This window comes from Ochlerotatus camptorhynchus, unplaced genomic scaffold, assembly GCF_037179485.1.
Source record: "Ochlerotatus camptorhynchus isolate MF236.1 unplaced genomic scaffold, CSIRO-AGI_Acam_v1.1 ptg000220l, whole genome shotgun sequence".
NCBI classification, from domain to species: domain Eukaryota; kingdom Metazoa; phylum Arthropoda; class Insecta; order Diptera; family Culicidae; genus Ochlerotatus; species Ochlerotatus camptorhynchus.
Window position 1 is genome coordinate 4751481 of NW_027040710.1, and position 20151 is coordinate 4771631.

Genomic DNA, 20151 nt, shown 5'->3' on the forward strand with positions numbered 1-20151 from the left:
CACTCAACCACCTATTGGGTGCCTAGGACCCCATTATCATTATTTTTCCTTCTTTTGACGTAGAACTACGTCTGTGATTTCTATATGGGGGTACACTTTGTGAAAACCAAAAATGGAACATGTAACGAAATTATGAAAGATGTTGAACGTTAATAACTCAGCTGCCCATGGACCAATTTCAACAATTTTTTCACCAATCGATCAGAAATATTTCTACGCATAGAAATGCTTCCAAGTGTTGTTTTACAACAAGAAACTATTTTAAAAAAGTGGTAAATGTTAAGCATTGTCCAAAATCGTCGAAATAACTTACAAATCCACCAATTACGTACATGCTGCTTCCCCAACACAGTCATCAGAGAATCGTTTCTAGGCGAAACATGTCGATGTAGCATTGCTGCTTCCTCAACACTGTCATCAGAGATTCCTTAGTAGACGAAACAAGTGGTATTCGCCTCCAATCTTCGGGCGTGTGCGAGTAGGGAGGATGCAATTGCGTAACATTTTGCACACTCATCGCCAAATTCAGAACCACACGCCCCCAACGACCACACAAAATGCTCTCCAGAGGTGTAATTTTGTAACCAAATTTGGAAGCAGGGGTGTAAGTGATTTCAATCCATTATCTTCATCGACTTTTTTGTTTCGTTAATAACTCGACGGCAAACACAGCCATAAATGAAAGTATTAATTTATCTGAACAGGCATAGGGAAGAACCATGACGTGAAACAGGATCATAAATACGCCGAAAAAAGTGTTGAGCGTCTTTCTACTAAAGACTAAGATTTATCAACTTGTTGAGAGAAGGAGTTTAACCAGAAAAACTTAAAAGGGGAGGAGCTTTAGCTGGGTGGCTACTGATATTCTGCGGACACCAGTTCAACTCCTATCCAGCAGCAGACGGGCCGAGACTCTTGTGAGCCGAAGAATATGGGATTTTCCGGTCCGATTTGCTGATCCTACACGTCATCATCATCTTCCAAAGGCTTTAAGCCTGTACTACGATCGGCCCTTTTCAGGGCCACCAAGATTTTCCAAAAGAGTTAAATTTCTGAACATGTCCCAACTAAAATTCATATCAAAAGGTTCTTTTCAGGGCAATCATAGTCATACTAAGGAGTATAAACAGAGATAACCCTGCTCAAATTCCTATTCCTACACAAAACACAAGCTCCTGGGGCAGTTAACAAATAACATTTATTATATAATACCACGTAGTTTTTATCTCTGCTCGTTCTTTCTTATAACCCCTGATGTATTTTGATTTTTTATCCGACTGATGTTGAATACAACTGTTTAAAAGTTTATTGCAGATTGCATTCAATATTTTCCTTGTTTTCAGCACTGCTCATCAAAAGATCGAATGGACTAATCTATATAATGAGAAAAATATTGTTTAATCATTTGACATTTGATCCATTTGACCATTTGCACCTTATACCTTTTATCATTCGACTTTTTTCTTTCCATTCGACCTTTTTATTTCAGCCTTCTTTGAATAGTTCAACCTTTTGTCCATCTTTGAATAATTCAACCTTTTGTCCATTTAACTTTTTGTCTCATCATTCGACCTTTTGTCCATTTGACCTTTTGTACATTCGAATTTTCGTCCCCTTCCTCATGATTCAACTTTTTGTTCATTCGACCTTTTTTACCTCTAATCATCAGTTGACCATTTGACCATTCGACCCTTTGTCCCCCGTCTCATTAGTAGACCATTTGTCCTTTCGATCTTTTGTCCTTTTTGTCCTTTTGGTCTTTGAATAATCCCTTGACCTTTTATCCATTCGATCTTTTGTCCACCTTCTCATCATTCGATCTTTTGTACCCTTTGTCAGCATTGAATCTCTTGTCCATTCTACTTTTTGCTAGGGCCACGCAATAACCTTTAACTCCATCGCAGGCAACGGCTGTAATTAAATTAATTCGATTAACTTCTGCATTAATTAAATTAATTACACAATGCAGAACATTAACTACTGTTTAACTCCATTAATTACAGTTGTTATTTCGTAATTAAAGTAAATTTATTACATTTTCAATACTTTTAATTACATTAATAATGGATAAATAATTTTAATAACCGTAAGTACTACTTCAAAACGCATTAATTACTTTAAGTACTTTTAATTGGATTTTAACTTCAACGCACCGATTCTTTGTATTGCGTGCCCCTCGACTGTTTATGTCCTTTCTCATTATTTGACATTTTATCCCCCTACTCATCATTCGACCTCTCTCCATACGACCTCTTGTCCAAGCGACCTTTTGCCATACAACCTTTTGTCCATTCAACCTTTTGTCCATTCGACCTTTTGTCCATTCGATCTTTTGTCCTTTGACCTTTTGTCCATTGGACCTTATGTTCATTCAACTTGTTGCCCCCTGTTGTTTCGTCATTTGACTTTTTGTACATTCGACCTTTTGTCCCACTAATCATCATTGAGGTCAATTCGATCTTCTTTTTTTTCCGTCGATCTTGTTTTCCGTGCTGAGCACCAATGCTACCGACGTGCCAGGAAGGCAGCTCCCACACCTGGACCCTACCTATCGACCCATCAACTCATGAACCGGGGACCAACGGCTTTACTTCCCATCCGAAGGAAGGCGTGATCAGAGATGTTATGCCTCAGAACATCCCGGCGGCGCCGACTGGGATTGAACCCAGGCCTGCTGGGGTGAGAGGCAATCACGCTTACCACTACACCACCGGCGCCGTTAATTCGATCTTCTATCCCCCTTCTCATCATTCCACCTTTTGTCCATTCAACCTTTTGTCCATTCAACCTTTTGTCCATTCAACCTTTTGTCCATTCAACCTTTTCTCTATCCGACCTCTTGTCTTTCGACCTTTGTCATACAAACACTAGGCAGGATTTCTTCAAAGTTTCAGAAGATATTCTGTTTGAAATAGGCATGTAATGGTGGTTACTAATGGTTACCTTCAAATAGTACTTCCCTAATTTGCTTAATTTTCGATACTGTCATCAAAAAGTGCAATATGTTGATGATCTTTAATGCTCAAACGTGATGATGAAAGTTCAGTAATAATTTTGAAATACGATTTTCCACTTTATCTCATGATTTTATAGTGCAACCAAAAACTTCAGCATTTAATCATACCCACTTAGAAACTTCGGTAATCTTTCACCGAACTTTCAACAGCTGAACGTTCGATAAAACTTTGACCCTTATTTCAAAAGCGGTTTCACTTAATTTTAATGTAAAAAACACTGTCAGCCTTGTTAAAATAATCGAGTCTTGCCATTGTGGTGAAGTTTTCCTTGTTGAACTTTGAATTAAAATGCCTGATTTTTACCGCACAGTTCAGCTATTGAAAGTCCGGTAAAAATTACTGAAGTTAGTGTGTAGTATGCGCTAATTGGCATATGATTTGTGCGTGGTACTTTTGACCAAGGTTACAAATACTCATTTCAGCTAAAATAATGTTTTTCGGAATAATAAAACCAAAATATGGTATGATGACATGTTTTACTTCTTCTTTTTTTTCCTTCGTCGGTCTCTGTTCCGCAATCTAGTGCCAATCACCGACGGACATCGATTGCCATCCATTGACGGCAACTGAATGTACAGGAAGGCAGCTTCCACACCTGCGTAGGATATCGCACCCATTCAAAACACACATGGGCCGGGACCAACGGCTTTACTTTCCTTCCGAAGGAAGACGTGACCAGAGATTTTTATGCCTCAGAAAAAGCCAACCGACCTCGGCTGGGATTGAACCCAGACCCATCGGAGTGTTAGAAAGCAGTCACGCTTACCACTACACCACCGGTACCGGCCCATGTTTTACTTGTTACTTACAATAAAATGTTACAAAGTATGCGTTTGAAACATAAAACCTGTAAATTTTGCTTTCTATGAGTCACAATCAGCGATTTGCTGATCGCTGAGTGAGTGAGTGAGTGTGTGATAAATCGCTGATTGTGACTCTCATGAAGTGAAATAAAAAGGTTTTATATGTCAAACACATTCATTGCAACCTCTTCTTGTATCTAAGGTTGCAAATACTCATTTCAGCTAAAACAATGTTTTTTTTTAGATTATGAAATAATTAGATACTATGATCGTATATTGAATTGGTAAGATAAAAGAAGATGTTGCAAAGAATGTGTTTGACATATTAAACCTGTTTATTTCACTTCATGAGAGTCACAATCAGCGATTTTTCACACACTCACTCACTCACTCACTCAGCGATCAGCAAATCGCTGATTGTGACTCATGGAAAGCAAAATTTACAGGTTTTATGTTTCAAACGCATACTTTGTAACCTCTTCATGTAAGTTACAAGTTAAACATGTCATCATACAATCTTTTGGGTTTATTATTCCGAACATCATTATTTTAGCTGAAATGAGTATTTGCAACCTTGCTTATATCTTACCAATTCAAAATATGATCATAGCATCTAATTATTTCATAATTTAAAAAAAAAATGTTTTAGCTGAAATGAGTATTTGCAGCCTTGCTTTTGACAGTATTGGTTTGATATATTCAAATTCGGAAACGACTGCAGTAGAAATTATTGTAAGGATAACGGCTTTTCAGTCTAAAGATTGTCAAAATGCTACTATGTTTTATGTCCGACGTTGTATTAATTAAAAAAAAACTTATAGATCCCCTGAAGAAGGCCAAGACCCAAGGCCGAAACGTCGGACATAAAACATAGTAGAGTTTTGACTATCCGTTTGACTGAAAAGCCGTTATCCTTATAATAGTGTTGGTTTGTTACTTTCAACAATTCCGTTTCTTCAACGTGAAAATGAACAATTTTAAACTAGATCCCCACAAAAACTACACCGTAAAGGAAGAAGTTCAAATCTTGCACGGTCCCTAGGTCCATGGAAGTACAATTGTGTTCAGAGTTATTCGTATTTATTCCAGCTTCAACACCTGGAAATAAACCCCTTACCTATGTCACCGATATAATGGAGGTTAAGGCTGATTGCCCAACGCCGCTAAGGTCGTCGCTGAGCAAGCCGCATAGGATCACGAATTGAACTGAGTACTACCGATGAATACCGCAGCAAGCTTACAAAACTCACACTTCCACACTCAGTAAACTATGTCTGAATTAGCCCGTTCTACGATAAAGATCGCCTTGAGACGTTACCACAATCCCAGAGAATTCTACCTGTTGGATTAGAAGGTTGTCGAGGTCGTCGTCTGCAAGGCGTTCCGCTTTCAGATAGATTCTGAGTTTTGAATTTCCCCATCTGACAACTCCTGGATATATGAACAATGAATGTAGCTACTTCGGGACAGGTTCTCAAATCTGCAAACAAATCCTAATAAATAAAATACGTTTTATAATAGAGATATAATAATCCAGAACTATCCATTAAAAAGCCTAATCATTTGGGTTCGTACTACTTTTATCTCATGTAAAATCTAAATTCATTCACTGCTTAGAAACAGAGTGTAAAGTTATTGACTGCTTGTCTGAGTGCGATAGCACTGCTATAAGGCTGTCCACGAGACAGTTGCGATCAGCTGACTTTTTTGTTTACCAATAAAATTTGACAGATCACAGCAGAACTGGCAGTTTATTCTCATATTAATTTCTGCTTTGTTTATGTTTACATTCAGCACCATTAACACTACATCACTCACACACTCTAGATTTCTAGCTGTCAGTTCCACTATCCAGACCGTATGTACTAAACGGTAAAAGACAACGAAAAAGAAAGAGCCAACAAATACACATTCAGTCACTCACGAACAAATGACTCATACCGCATGCCTTCACTCACACAGCATCTAAGTGAGGCATTTTTCCATAGAAAATGTACGGAAGAATAAACGTACTGACTGAGTGCTCTGCTGTCAGTGACTCGTTTACTTCCCAAACATTCAGACTTACACGAGGCAGTGAATGATGAGCCGGATAACTGTTCATAATCATATGAAAATGACTAATTGAACCTGCCGGTTTTGAGCACTGATGAAAATGTGTACACCATGCTTATGGCGTCGATTTAGTCTTTGACAAGAAATAAACTCGTAGATTGTAAAATATGAATAAAATTTTATTCAAAAATCATACACAAAGGTCTAAGGTCGTCAATCTGATTTAATAAATATCACTCGAACTTTTTCCAAAAGCTTGTTGAGTATCCAAATGGTCCTCTTAAGTGAAATGAACTTCATAACCACCTTTGATTCCATTGCATCTTTTAGCAATGACAGAAATGCTCCGTTGAAATAATCACTAAGGCAATAAGAGATCAATTGCGTTGCGTTGCGTTTGTAAAACCTACGGCCAATAAGGAAACAATTGATGCCAAAACTGGCGCTGGAGCTAGAAGCTTTAAATTAATTATTAAGATTATGATGATTCAAATTTAAAAGATTTCGCATCGTTTTAATATTCATAATGGCCTTAACTTCAATTCAATGGTTTACTTTTACAACATAGGGAATTCTTTTTTATAAAATTTGAAAACTAAATATGCTTACTAACTAAAGCCAAAGCTGACTCACTTACCATAGAAGAAGAAGTTTTAGTAGTTTTTTCTATAAAATCTTCTTTGAAAAGCTTATTCTAGGAGCCTATTCTAGAGGCTTGATTACATTTTGCGTATTTTAGATGTTAGAAGTTATGAGTTTTCTGTCAAGCTAATTGCAGAAAAGTTTTACCCGTATACCAGACTCAATAAGAGGGTGCTGAATTATGTGTACATGCAGTTATACATTTTTTTTCATATTATGGGTCCTCCTGATAGATATGAGGTGGAAACATATGCAAAATCAGTGAGTAACCAGCTCTAAATTTACCACAAAAGCACTGCTCAGAAATATTGGAATAACTTTCTCTGGATGACAGGAGGGAATCATTTATAATTACTGGTAAAAATCTCTCAGAATACCTACTGGGAATGCGTTAGAAACCCAGGCAAAATTCCAGTAGGAATTCTTATGAATATCAGGCAAGATTCAGAGGAGAGATATCTTCAGACTTCGAGACAGTAAATTCCTTTAAATCCCAGGTAGCCACCTACCACAATTCCAAAAAGATTTTTCCAGGCTCAAAAATTAAAGTAGAAATCTTGCTTTCTCCCTCGAAAATAAATTTAATTTTCAATCAAATCGAGCTTCTTCAATACCCATCAAAAATTTCAACGATCACATCGATTTCTTTTCCATTCATCAGTCATAGCTTCTGAACCTTTCCATATAGAAATCCAACAAAGCACTTCTCCTTCAAGGACCATCTCAAGTTGAGCATAAAATAATCCTTTTCTCCGGTCCGCTTCTTGTTATGGCCGTGCAACAACAACAACAGCGAGCTCGATTGGATTATGCTTCGGGGTTGCAGTAGGTAATGTTTAGGTTGTGTCGTTAGCATACCCAAGCCGTGTCGAGCAGCTCTTGGAAAATTTGCATCGCCCGGCTGAATGGCTGCAAAAGACAGCAGCAAGAAACGTTCATCGTCGTCGACGTCGTCGTCGTGGTCTCCGAAGATTGGCGGAGGCCGGACCTGACCCGACCCACCAAACAATGCCGACTAGTTGGGTAAGTACATGCGAATAAATGTAATTCATGGAACTCGTTTGCGTCCGTTGACGGTGGGGTTGTAGAACAAATTTTACACAGCACTGCGTTTCAATGGTAAATAATTGAACATGACTTCTTGTTCCGAAACGGATGGGCTTGACCTATGCTCCGTTGGGTTGTGACAAGCGAACAAATTTCAATTCCTGAATGAGTGGAAAATTGAACATGACTGCCTGCGTTGCGTTGGTTGGTTGGACGTGGTTTTCCTTTTCTTGTTGATCGATTAACTAGATACAAACTGCAAATTTGGATTCAGTTAAGCATCGAATGCTACAGTGAAAAGCGTTCAAAGAACAGCAAAAGAGCGAGGATTTTACAATCTTTTTTTTCACTGTCCATTTGGGAAACAAATGACAAAATCGAAGGACCGACCATCGTTTGAAATTGTCATTCGAAAATCTCGTTCTATGCAGACGATTTACGTCCTAAAACCGAACGTCCCTTATCCCACCTACCTGAAACCTGCAGCGTTGCGTTCCGGCTTCTGGCCACTCCGAGTTCGTTGCGGGCCTCGCACCAGTAGACTCCGGCGTCGCTTTCGCGACGTGAGTGCACGACCTGGAAAATTAAAAAAAAAAAACGACGTTGTGCATTAGTAAGTATGGGGAAGGCCAGTCCGGGGTGGACAGGTTGATATATTGAAGGTCGAAATGAGTTGTAGTTGTCCTGACGGTAGGGAGGAACGAAAAAATGAACGAGGCAAGAAGCATGTAAATCCGTGATAGAGGGTATAAATCGATCGTCCTGCCCGAGTGGAAACGTCGTTGTGCAAGAGTAATATTTCAGCATCACGTTACGTCAATACGCTTCAGTGATGGTAACATAAATAATAATCGGGAAAAGGACTGCCTGGGGATCGAAGTGGTGCTTGAGAAACACCTCAATTCAGATGGGTTCAATGAGGAAAGCATTGTTAGTTTCTGTTGGACGCTGCGAAAGTCAGCGTTTTAGGAGTCTGGGATGCTACCAGCAATCCCTTAGCAACCACGGACACGAAAAGACCATCTGAATATTGAGAAAAAAAATGCATCCTCCGTGCATCTCATCTTTCACTGGTGAATGGTGTGGCAACATTATGACTTCCTTGCGTCGTCGTCATCGTCCCAGTTTTAGTGCAGTACTGCACCCTGAAAGCAAATGATTTTATTACCCAAGGCGACAGTTAAACGGAATTACTGAGCTGATGCGGAGGATGCAGCAGGCTGCACTCTCCTCTTAGCAATCTTTCTAGCGCGTAGCTTTTACTAGTGGATGTGCTACGCTGAGCCACGGGCAAGAAAGGCTAGTGGAAAAAAGAGTTTTCCATTTTTTACAGCACTCCTAGCGTTAGGGTTCCTCCATCATTCATAAGAAAAAAAAAAATCTAACTGGATGCCATCGCTTCGGAATGGTTCTCGCTGCTGCTGTTATACTTTGCATAATTCAGATCAGCTTCGCAGAAAAAATATGCATCAAAATTCAAATGGATGAAAGTATATGGCGTCAATGGGATGCACGCAAAGTGGGATTGAATCAGCTAGCAGGAAGATTTAGATTAAATCGGTGGTAAAACATTAAAATACAAATATTTTAATTTTATTATCAAAACTGTAAGGATAATCATCAAGGTCCAGGGCTGGCAAATGTCATTTTCAATGAAAGATCTCTCGAGATATTTACAGAGATACTTCTGTCACTATCATCGGATGAGAAAACGATGATAGAGATTTTCTTCAAAATCTCATCGAATTTTTCGTCATGACAAAACGTGACAGTGCTGTGATCATCGTAATTACTAGCTCATTTATTGCTTTTAAAGTTACTTGTACCGAGAAAATCGTAATAATATATTCACCCTACCGATTACATACGGTTTCTTGCTTGAATTAATCTAAATCAGTTAGAAATGTAGATGTTAAAATCGCATTAGAATTATTCTCATGAGTGCTTGATAATTGGAAAATGACAAGAAAGCTAATGATAGGTAGTTTCGTCTCGTGATAGTGAGAGGACCTGTTTTCTCATTTTCACATGACGGCCGTGATATTTACCAGCTCTGGTCACCGTTATTTGGAAAAATGCAAACTTGAGCACGTCAAGCGGGAATAACATTTTTTTTGATTTTATTTGAGGTCACAAACAACTGTTTTAAAATGTGAGGATGATTGATTGTAACCCCCCGGAAAACCAAGTGTTTTACTTGTTCTTCAGTAGAGAGCACTATTTTATTTGAACCATGCAACAAATCATGTAAAAAGGAAGTGCCTAACAACTTTGCCGGAGGATGTCTCCAAAAAAAGTTATAACTTTTCATATATTTATGGTTTGAATCGAATGTCAAAAACCACTTTTTCTGCCAACACTGCCGGTGTAACAATGGAAGTCAGATTGCAAACTGAAATAATTTCGGAATGTCTTATCTTATCGATTTTGTATGTTCTGATAAATTATTCAAAAACTTCGGTGTCTCATCTTATTCAAAAATATTTGCATAATTTAATAGGCGTAGTTAGAAACGGGGGCTTATTGCAGACGGGGACCGATTGGGTTTGAACTCAGGCTCTTTGGAGTGAGAGACAACTACGGTTAGCACTGCGGAAAGTAAAACCGTTGGTCCCCGGTGCATGAGTTGATGGGTCGATAGGTAGGGTCCAGGTATGAGAGCTGCCTTCCTGGCGTCGGTAGCATTGGTGCTCAGCACGGAAAACGAAATCAAGGAAAAAAAAATAAATAATCAAGAACCACTTGGTTGCACATCGTTCTGCTTGAACCTGTAAAGTTATAAAACAGTGCTGCTTTCACAACTCCTCTCAGGCCTCTGCTCTCAGATTCATTCATTCTTTGCTCGACTGTTGAGCTGTTCAGTTAGTATTTTCGCTCGAGATCTCGGTTCGATTTTGTTTAATTTTGTGCTTTCGCGTTGCGCCGTGGAAGTGTCGCCACCTTCTCGCGTTCTGGCACGATTACTTGAACTTGCAAACACGAAACAAATGGTGCTTAAACGTGCCAATGAGGAGGAGTACAAACAAATTGGATGTTTCCTCAAGGACAACAACGTGGACTTCTTCACGCATGATCTGCCATCGAGCAAGCCACTGAAGGTGGTTTTGCGTGGATTACCATCGTTAGGCCGTCCATTATTTTCTGAAATTCGACAAATTTGTAAATTCAAGCTTTTAAAATGTTCGTTTTGGTTAGAAAACAAACATATAAAAATTTGAAGTTCGTACGTTAACGTTTAGAGGTCGCTCATCGGCTCTAAATGAATGGTAGTGTAGGAGACCCCCCATGCCACGGGAAGCACGCTTCCGTAGTGTATGCGTTATAGGTAAAAATACATCGGTTGTGGGTATTCCTCAAACAGATCATGGAACGTCAGATTGATCTCATTTGGTGTAAGCAACTTTTTCAAAACATAGTGTATATGCATAATAATTATTTTTGTGTAGTTTTTAAGCGATATGTTTTCCATTTAATGTGTTTTGGTTCAATATAGTCGTTATTTCAAAAGTGGATTAAAGCAAAGTAATGAAGGCAATCAAATTAATTTATTTTACTTATTAACAAAGTTTTGTATTGTTGTCTTTTGTTTATTTGGAAGTTTCTTCCGCAAATCTTCCACAGTTAACAGCAGATTCTGGAAGCCTTTTTCTTTTTTGTCACATTTCTGTTATAATCCTGCATCAATTTGATTGCTCTCTCTGCGTGGTCGTTTACCACTTGAAGCAGAGTAACGATTTCTTCTCCTTTTTGGTATTCCTTATTAGTACTCCATTCACTTACTGGTTCATCGAAGAAGCTGATATCAATCCTCAATACTCTGAAAAATTCCACAGTATTGGTAGTTGCCAGCTGGTCCAGCGAAATTGTACTCAACTCAGTGAGAAGAATATTCCGTTTCTTTGTCGGATCATCATTGCCTTGCCTTGTTCGAATGGATTGGACAAGCTTCTCTCGTTCTTCGGAAGATAAGCCAGTGTCAAACACAGAGAGACCAATTAGTTCTTCACTTAGATACCAAAAATGGCCTGAAAATTTTATTTGCGCAGCACCAGCAGCATCTGGATTGAAATTTTCGAACTCCTTAAGATCCGCTATAAACTTGAGATCACTGCTAGGAGCAGATGCAGCGAAGGGTGCGGAAAACCACGCTTCCACATACACTCCAACTATGAAAGCGCATACTACAAGCAATCCGGCCGGATCTTTGTGGAGATGAAACTGCGCCCTGAAGAGATACATCTTTAGACTGTATATAGCCCGTGCCATTCAGCGCGCAGTATGCACAGGTCCCGGTGCACGGAAATAAATTCCTCTTGGAGGAAATTTGCCCAAAAAAATGATTGTAAGTTCCAGAAACTCACGGTAATCATCCCTCGGCTGTCCAAGCAACGAAATATCATTGAAATAAAAATATTTTCTTATCATATGAGTTAATAAAATACTCACAATGATGTTGTGTTCCGCGAAGCTTGCAATTTGAGTTATGCGATTTCTCAAAAAATGTGGTAATTCGGATGTCAGCGGAACTTCGTATTTTTCCTTATCTATTGACTTCCAGTGGCTTTGAAATTGCTTGAATATAACCCAAGCAACACAGAAAACATCTGAATTCTTTTATTTTTCTTTTTAAGTTGCCCAGAAATCCCTTAAATGGTACAGGGAATACATCTTGATACGACAAAGTTCAACTTTGTTGCTTCATTTACTTTAGGTTACAATAATGAAACTCAACTGTTTCAATGTACTGCTTGGATGACCTGTCAAATAATGCCTCAAATGGGAGGAGCAAACATGTTACACTCAAATTGGTATGAAGTTATATGCTACGTGATATTGTATGAAACACTTGAGCAACAAATCTAACTTGTGTTGTGTTTGTTGAATGGGAGTTCCATAAAACATTATGTTTCTTAAAACTTTGGTGCAACAGAGTGTGAACTATATGTTTTTTGTACCTATTGAGCAACTGTTTCGAAATGTTACTAAAAAGTTGACGAACCAAGATGTGTTGAAGAACCTATTTGCAATCTTGTTCCAATTAAGCGTATGAATCTATAAGTTTTCAAACTTCGTTTTGCAACCAACTGAATCAAGTTGTCACTGTAAAGGTTTGTTGTGACCATCTAGTATCTACCATGGCTCAAATATGTCTTGTCACTTTGATGTTGAAAAATATTTTTGGACAACATTGGCAAAAGCGGAGAAATCGTATGGCATATGCTAACATCTCCATAGGAAATGGAAGACCACGACGAGGACGATAGGATTACGGATGGCGGGGGACGATGGTGGCTAAAAACGATGACAACAGCGGCTGGCGTGGCCGTAGTCTCTCAACCAAGCGGGTGTTCCAAAGGGCTAAATAGAACGGTGAGAAGCCTGAGGTGACGATAGATTGATTGTTGAATGAGCTGGGGGCAGCAAATATATTGATACCGCCGAACGGAGATGTGGCCGTTGACGATCCGTTAGAGACGGAGCTCGTATTTGCCGGAACTGCTGGCGAACTGGAAACAACATCAAATAGCGGGTGGATCGCCAGAACTAGTGGCTTATAATGCTGAACCCTGATGACTGCTGACGGAGGAGCTGCACCGATGCCGCTACCACTCGATGTCACATTGCTACTGACAAGTGACGTTTAAAGCACGCACATACTCAACAAATTCTATGATTGTTCAAACTACGCATTTGATACTTAATTTCAGCATAACTGGAACATGGATACCATCGATAATACGTAATGGTGCAGTTATGTTGACAAATCGTTGCGGTGTTGTTGCAGTTCAATATGAATCATTAATTTTAATATCCACTCATCTGCAACGTAAAAAATACTTGTTGTAAACTTTTCATGATGTCTTGAAAAATAGCTACGTTATTGTAACGTACTATTTAACATGTTTGCAACAGTTCAGTGAGCTGGATTATATCTGGACGAACCGTACACTACCGGCCGAAATTATGTAGCTATAAAGGAAAATGTTAACAAATATTCCAAACATTAAAAAATTAAATCAATTCAGAATTTTACACTTGTTAATGGTTATGAGAGGGCGTTTTGATTTGTGATCGGTGCAGGACATTAAAGAACTATATTAAGTTCTCCGTTTTGGGTGACTCTATTTTCTTATGGTGTAATGTTGTTCAGATGAAGGCTTTGATTTGTATTTTGTCAAAATTTCGATAGAAATCTTTGCTTTATAATTATAAGCTATTTAAAAAAAATAATCAGTGAATGATGACTGGATGATAATGAAAAGAAGTCTAACGGTTTTGTGTAATCAACGTAGTGAAATCGCTTTAATTCTCGCCCAATAAACTGGGAGTTTAAATCCTTAGGGTTTAAAGTATGAACTCTAAGCGTTGAAATATCGATCCCATTTACTAATTATTTGATAGTAATATTATGATCGACCAAGAGGTAAAAAAGCAAGGATTTATGTACTGACCAGAGATTGAATATACGCAGCAGTTAGCTGGTATATTTATTTGGAGTTGAATTTTTGTTTCTTGTTTCCGGGAGTCATACGAGTCCCACAACTGATCTCCAACGACCGTCTTTTGAATCTGTAACCGCTCATGTTTTTTAATTTTTTTTAAAGAATATTGGCGGGTAACTACATTTTTTTTTCAGACATCATCGCACAAAGATGGACTCAAAGCCGCAGAAAATCAACCTTTCGGTTTTTGTTGGGAGTCCAATTTTCTTCGACGATATTGAAAGCGTATTGTTACATGCTAATTTTCTATGAAATCTTTGGATAAAATGATTTTCTTGGATTATTCATATTTTTTCCAACATTTGGGATCCTCTACAAATTTATTAATGGAATGGGGGGAGAGGAGGGTTGACATTTTCATTCATAAAATTTAGTAGGTGTAAAACCTAATTTTATCTTAAGTGATTTAATGCCAAAACACCTCCAAATACATTAAATGCGCAAATGCATGTAAAAATTTACCCAAATCGATATCTAACGATCTTCTGAACATTTTAAAATCTTAGAAAGACTTTCGGGGGAAGGGTTGCGAACTGCAAATTTAACAGAGTCTAACAAGGACGGGAGGGGGATTTAATGATCATTCAAAAACCCTTACATAATTTGTGGATGGTTTCCTAATAGAAAAATCAAAACGCACTGAAAAAAATGGAACCGGTAAACTTTCGATTGATTTTCAAACCCCCAAAATCAAAATATTTTTTTTTAAATACTGCAATGCTCAACAAAACTTGAGACGTTTGCGGTTCTATTGCAATGGATAGATAGAAATATTCTGTTAAAAAATGACGAAATTATGAAAGTTTTATCATTTTTTAGTATCAGGCAGTAGGGGTTTGCGGCTATTTTAATTTGTTTTTATTTTATGTACTTATTTACTTGATTGTTTGATTTTTAAAATTGATAAAAAGTAATAACATTTATTTTATTTAAAAAATATGTTTTAGTTTAAATATATGCATTAAATACTTCTTCAAATTAGTTTTTAAGCATTTTTGCGTTCAATAAAAAATTAAAATTAATAGGATCTATCGGTACTGCATAAAAAAACGCTTATTTGGTTTAATAAAGCTGATCACTTAATAGACCTTGATTGATTGTTACTTGTAAAGTATTTATTTTAAATTAACTATGCTAGGGGTCTGGTAAATGTGTTTTAGTTGCCCACTGATGTGGCGGGGTGTGGCATCTACCAGCTTGTCAAAATATCTTCTCGGTGATCGGCTCCCAACAGAGCGCTGCCTTGCCTTACAGAGCCGAAAAAGTCCCTGGGTACATTATGTAGAGTGACCACTGACCATATCATTGATTATTGCTTTTATTAAACATGATTTTGAGTTTTAAGAACTCATCATCATGCTAATTTAATTCGGTTAGAATTAAACCAAAAATTAATCACATTCGCAAACACAACCGCACATACAAATAAATATGGTTGTACTGAACATGTTGACCCGCAATGTACACAATTAGAATGCTGTTGGTAAGACTGGCAGCCATATGTAATCCACCAGAAATAAACATAATAAGCTTATTTTTCAATTTATTCATGTTTCACACCCTATTAACATAAAAAAATGAAATACTTATTACAGCTGTAATGTTTTCCAATAGTTTGAGTATAAATATTTTATTTTACAGATCAATTTTTATTTCGACATATTTTCAAGCTGCAAATTTGTGGCATCAATTTATAAGTTTTTGAAGGCGTATATAATTAATCGAAGCAAAATGTTTAATTTCACCATAAAACTAGATGCGTTTGAAGAAAAAAGACTAGTTATCAATATTTTATAGTAATTAATATCATACTTTTATTCAATGATTTTTTCTACGATTGTCATCTCTGATTTTGCAGTCTGAATAAAAACATCAGTATGCTTTTTCCGTATCACCTCACAAAAATATCCAATACATTTATGTGGTTAACTTGAATGTCATTTACATGTATTCGAAAACATCACAGTACAGTTTTAAATATTTCAGTGAAACATTGCAGTTAAGTCAGTTGAAACCTCATTTACAACTTGTGTCATTCAAATATCATGTTTTATGCACCTTATTTGCAACACCTTATGCCACAAACATAAGTTGCAAAGAGACTCCACCTTCTGCGCTTTTTAAGGTACAATGAAGTTTTATATGCGGTGCGTTGTCCCTAATTTAGACCGTCTATTAGTCACACTAAGGTTGTTGTTACTCGCTGAGAAACAAATGGTGTTGCTTGGGAATAACGTCGGGTCCGCTTGTCGGCCCTATGATGGTATGGAAGACACTTTCTAGGGCTAATTCTAAAATATGGTGCCTACAGGGTAGCCATAGAAGGTTCGCCTCAAGTTGGCGCTCTATCCACGAAACTGCACCGTTCTTCCAGCCTTTAATTAGTAACCGTGTTTGAAAATCATTAAGTAGCAAAAAAGGAAAGTAACGACTTGAGCAACTGACCTAGTGTGTAAATAAAGTTAAAAAGATATCATAAATACCTGTATTGACACTGGTGGTGTCAAAGGACATAGCTTTAATTCGATCAGTTAAGTTCCAAGCTTTAATCAATTTCACAACAGCTTCTCCGATGGTTTTTCCTGTTCCTCTTTCAACAAATGGAACGCCAAGAAGCTGTGTCGTGCTTTTTCCTGTCACAAGTACTGCTTGGCGATAAATCAGTTCCTTCCCTATCAAAGAACTCACCACTGTACCGTCCCAGTGAACTGTAAGGATTTCATCGGGACTGAAATTCTCCATCAATTTCAAGGACGATTCAGACCGGTATTTCTCACGCAATCGATGCATAGTGGAACGGTTGATGTTAGTATTCCCTAGATCAACCCCAAACGATTTTGCAGCTGCTGCCAGAATAACTGTGCCAGAATCTGTGCTGACTTTTGCTGCATCAAGAGCCTGGGATAATTCTGGGGTTACAACATTTTGAGTTCCTCGTCGTGAGCGATGCTCCACACGCTTGTCTGCATCGTCAAGCTCATCATCGGATAGGTCGAGTTCTACGAAGTCGGCTATAATGAAATAAATTTACTGCACTGTAATCAAGCAAAGAAACTAAATATTACCAGTTGTCAACTTATTTTCACTTTTTCTTCGACGTTCTGCCAAGAGCTTTTGCCTCTCTTCTTTACGCTTCACTGTTGCCACCTTCTTCTGCATTTTGGTAGCAAGAAGCCCATCGATGCCAGCAATGGAACCTACGCGTCTTTGGCCATCTTTCTGGTCCTTCAGAAATGCTATGTCTTCGAGAATCGCCTGTCTTCATCAGGATCCGTTTCTTGCTGGGCGCTTCGTTCCATTTCCGGTATTGCCATGCTCTTTGCAATGTCAAACAAGTCGTCAAGCTTGGTTTTAAAATTTGCTATTTGCCCGTTTCATATTTTTGCAAATTGCAAACAACTCGGTATACAGTGTTTCAATTTTCTTAATACAGTGAATTTCCTAAACTACCGGTATTTTTGATTTGTGCCAGAAGTACAACACCTGTTTAGCGGTATTTCTAGCACTCAATCTGACCGGAAGCCTTGCGGATCGATGCTGGTAGTAAAAGGTAGCTAGCACTTGCCGTATTGTCGGAAGACGAGCTCTAGTCATAACTTCACATTCAGGTCCCACAAATTTAACGAGAGTTTCACTTCTAAGTTTATGAGCCATTTTGAGGATGCTGTTCACTGCTTGAAACGACGCATCTAAACGCACTGAAATAAGGGTTGCCACTGCTAAGACACAAACTGGATACTGTCGTAACCGGACAGAGGTTTCCAGCCTTTGTCACGGCTACACGAAAGCAATTGGTTTATCGCTACCTGAATTGTTGCCACTGCTACTGTTACTGCTACTGCTGTTACTGCTGCTAGTACGTCTGCTTCAAAGTTCGTTACAAGAATAACTTCATTAGGCATAGGTAAGCTCTATTTATATGTAGCTAAATGTTCACTTGTTTCCAAAGCACTGGTAGTTGCCATGGAATTTCCCCTAACAAACCAAGAAGATTGCGGATCCAATGCCATCTTCCGCAACGTCTTCTTTCATTTTCTTTTTCACATTTTACGCAAGACAGCGTTATCCTATTTTTGAAGAGAGAGGGATAGAGCTTTCATTTACACTCTTACATTTTATTGAAAGAAGAGTGACTATGTAACATACTGTTTTATGTTGACGTTCAGCATACGTATGCGAGTATCTTTTCATGGTTTATACCATGGCTTCATGGTGATACCTATGCAGTGTACACCTAGGTAGCGTGGTCGCCGAGGCATGTGTGGTCTCCTACACTACCATTCATTTAGAGTCGATGAGCGACCTCTAAACGTCAACGTACGAACTTCAAATTTTTATATGTTTGTTTTCAAACCAAAACGAACATTTTAAGAGGTTGAATTCACAAATTGGTCGAATTTTTGAAAATAAGGGACGGCCTAACCGTCGTTCGAAGCGACTGCGGTGAAATCCGAGCGGTTTGGGCTCAAGTCTGAGGCAGTGTACCCAATGAACCGGCGTTCCAACAACAATACCAGCTTCCGTGACCAGTTGTTCCTGGTCCACTTCACTTCAGTCTTGCGGCTCTGACATCCATCTGTTTCAGGTCATCATCAGGTAGGAGCATTACAAACCCCAAGATCGTGATGTTACGCAGTGTACGAACTGCTTCTCCTATGACCATGGCACCAAAAACTGCCATAAGAAGACAAACTGCGGCAAGTGCGCTGGAACTCACTCAACTGCGTCCTGTGAGCAAGTTGATGGCATAGAGCCAACGTGTGTCAACTTCGGTGGAAACGACCAAGCCTCCAATCGCGGATGTCCCATTCGTGCGGAGTTTATGAATATCCGTCGGAAGGCTACAATCAACAACCAGCCCGGTCGCCTCCGTAATCATCGTTCACCTCCTGTACTCACGGAAGTCCAGTACCATCGACTTGTTCCGAACCTAGCCCCGCTTCCGCTCAACAACCAACAAGCCAATCCTGCGAGTATCCAAATGGTTCCCAACAGTCGGACAGTTCATCATCATCTCGCTGCTGCTGCTGCTGCAGCCCAGCCAATTCCAGGTTCATCCACCGCCCCTGGTTTATCATACGCTGGTGCTGTCTCAGGTGAACCTGTCGACGATTCTCCGTTCACCTCGGAGAAACTTGTAACGCTCGTGGCCGAGGTCATCATCATCATGCGCACCTGCAAGACTCGATCTGAACAGCTACATGCTGTCCTGTCCCTTGTCACTAAGTATGGACCATGAATGTTTGCTCCCTGAAGAGCAAAAACATCGAGTTTGTTGATTTTCTCAACGAACGGCACATCGACATAGCCGTCATCACCGAGACTCACCTGAAGCCCGAGCTGAACGTCTTCCTTCCCGACTTTTGGCTCGTAAGGCTTGACCGCACCAGCTCCAGGGGAGGGGGAGTGGCCATCGCTGCGAGACGAAACATCAGCTGCCGGCTACTACCAAGCTTCCAGCTGAAAATTATCGAAGCCATCGGAGTTGAGGTGAGCACATCGCTTGGTCCAATCACCATCATCGCGGTCTACTGCCCCAAGCAAACCAACATTAGGGACGGCTCGGCCGCAGACCTCCGAAGAGACATCATCGAGCTAACACGACGGCGGCAAAATTTCGTCATCGCTGGCGACCTGAACGCCAAGCATCAAGCCTGGGGCAATAGTCAGAGAGACCAGAACGGCACAATATTATACAACGGTCTGTAGGAAGCCCACTACAACATCCTGTGTCCGGAAAGTCCCACCCGGTTGAGTCGATCCGGAGCTCATGCCACCATCGACATCTTCATCAGCAACATTGGCGATAACATCTCTCAACCTATCGCCTATCAGGAACTGAGCTCGGACCACTATCCGGTGGTGGCCGAAGTAGGTTCCTCAACCAATAGGTTTCAAGTTTCCCGGCGAAATTACCATCATGTCAACTGGCAGCAGAATCAGCGCTGTGTGGACACAGCAATCGATTACGACGTCCTACCGGAGTCGTTCGAAGAAGTCGATCAGTGTCTGCAAACCATCGAAGAGGCGATATTCCGTGCCAGGGAGCAACACGTACCAGCATCTAGACAGGTGAGTCATCCT

General features: G+C 39.4%; 1 protein-coding gene across 1 annotated transcript in view; it reads right to left on the minus strand.

Annotated features, from left to right (window-relative positions):
• LOC135703712 (roundabout homolog 2-like) overlaps positions 1 to 20151 on the minus strand; it is a 356656-nt gene that overhangs the window by 71492 nt on the left and 265013 nt on the right. Inside the window, exon 4 of the mRNA XM_065224996.1 lies at positions 8038 to 8140. Within this exon, the coding sequence (XP_065081068.1) occupies positions 8038 to 8140 (103 nt within the window). The remainder of the gene's footprint in view (positions 1 to 8037; positions 8141 to 20151) is intronic.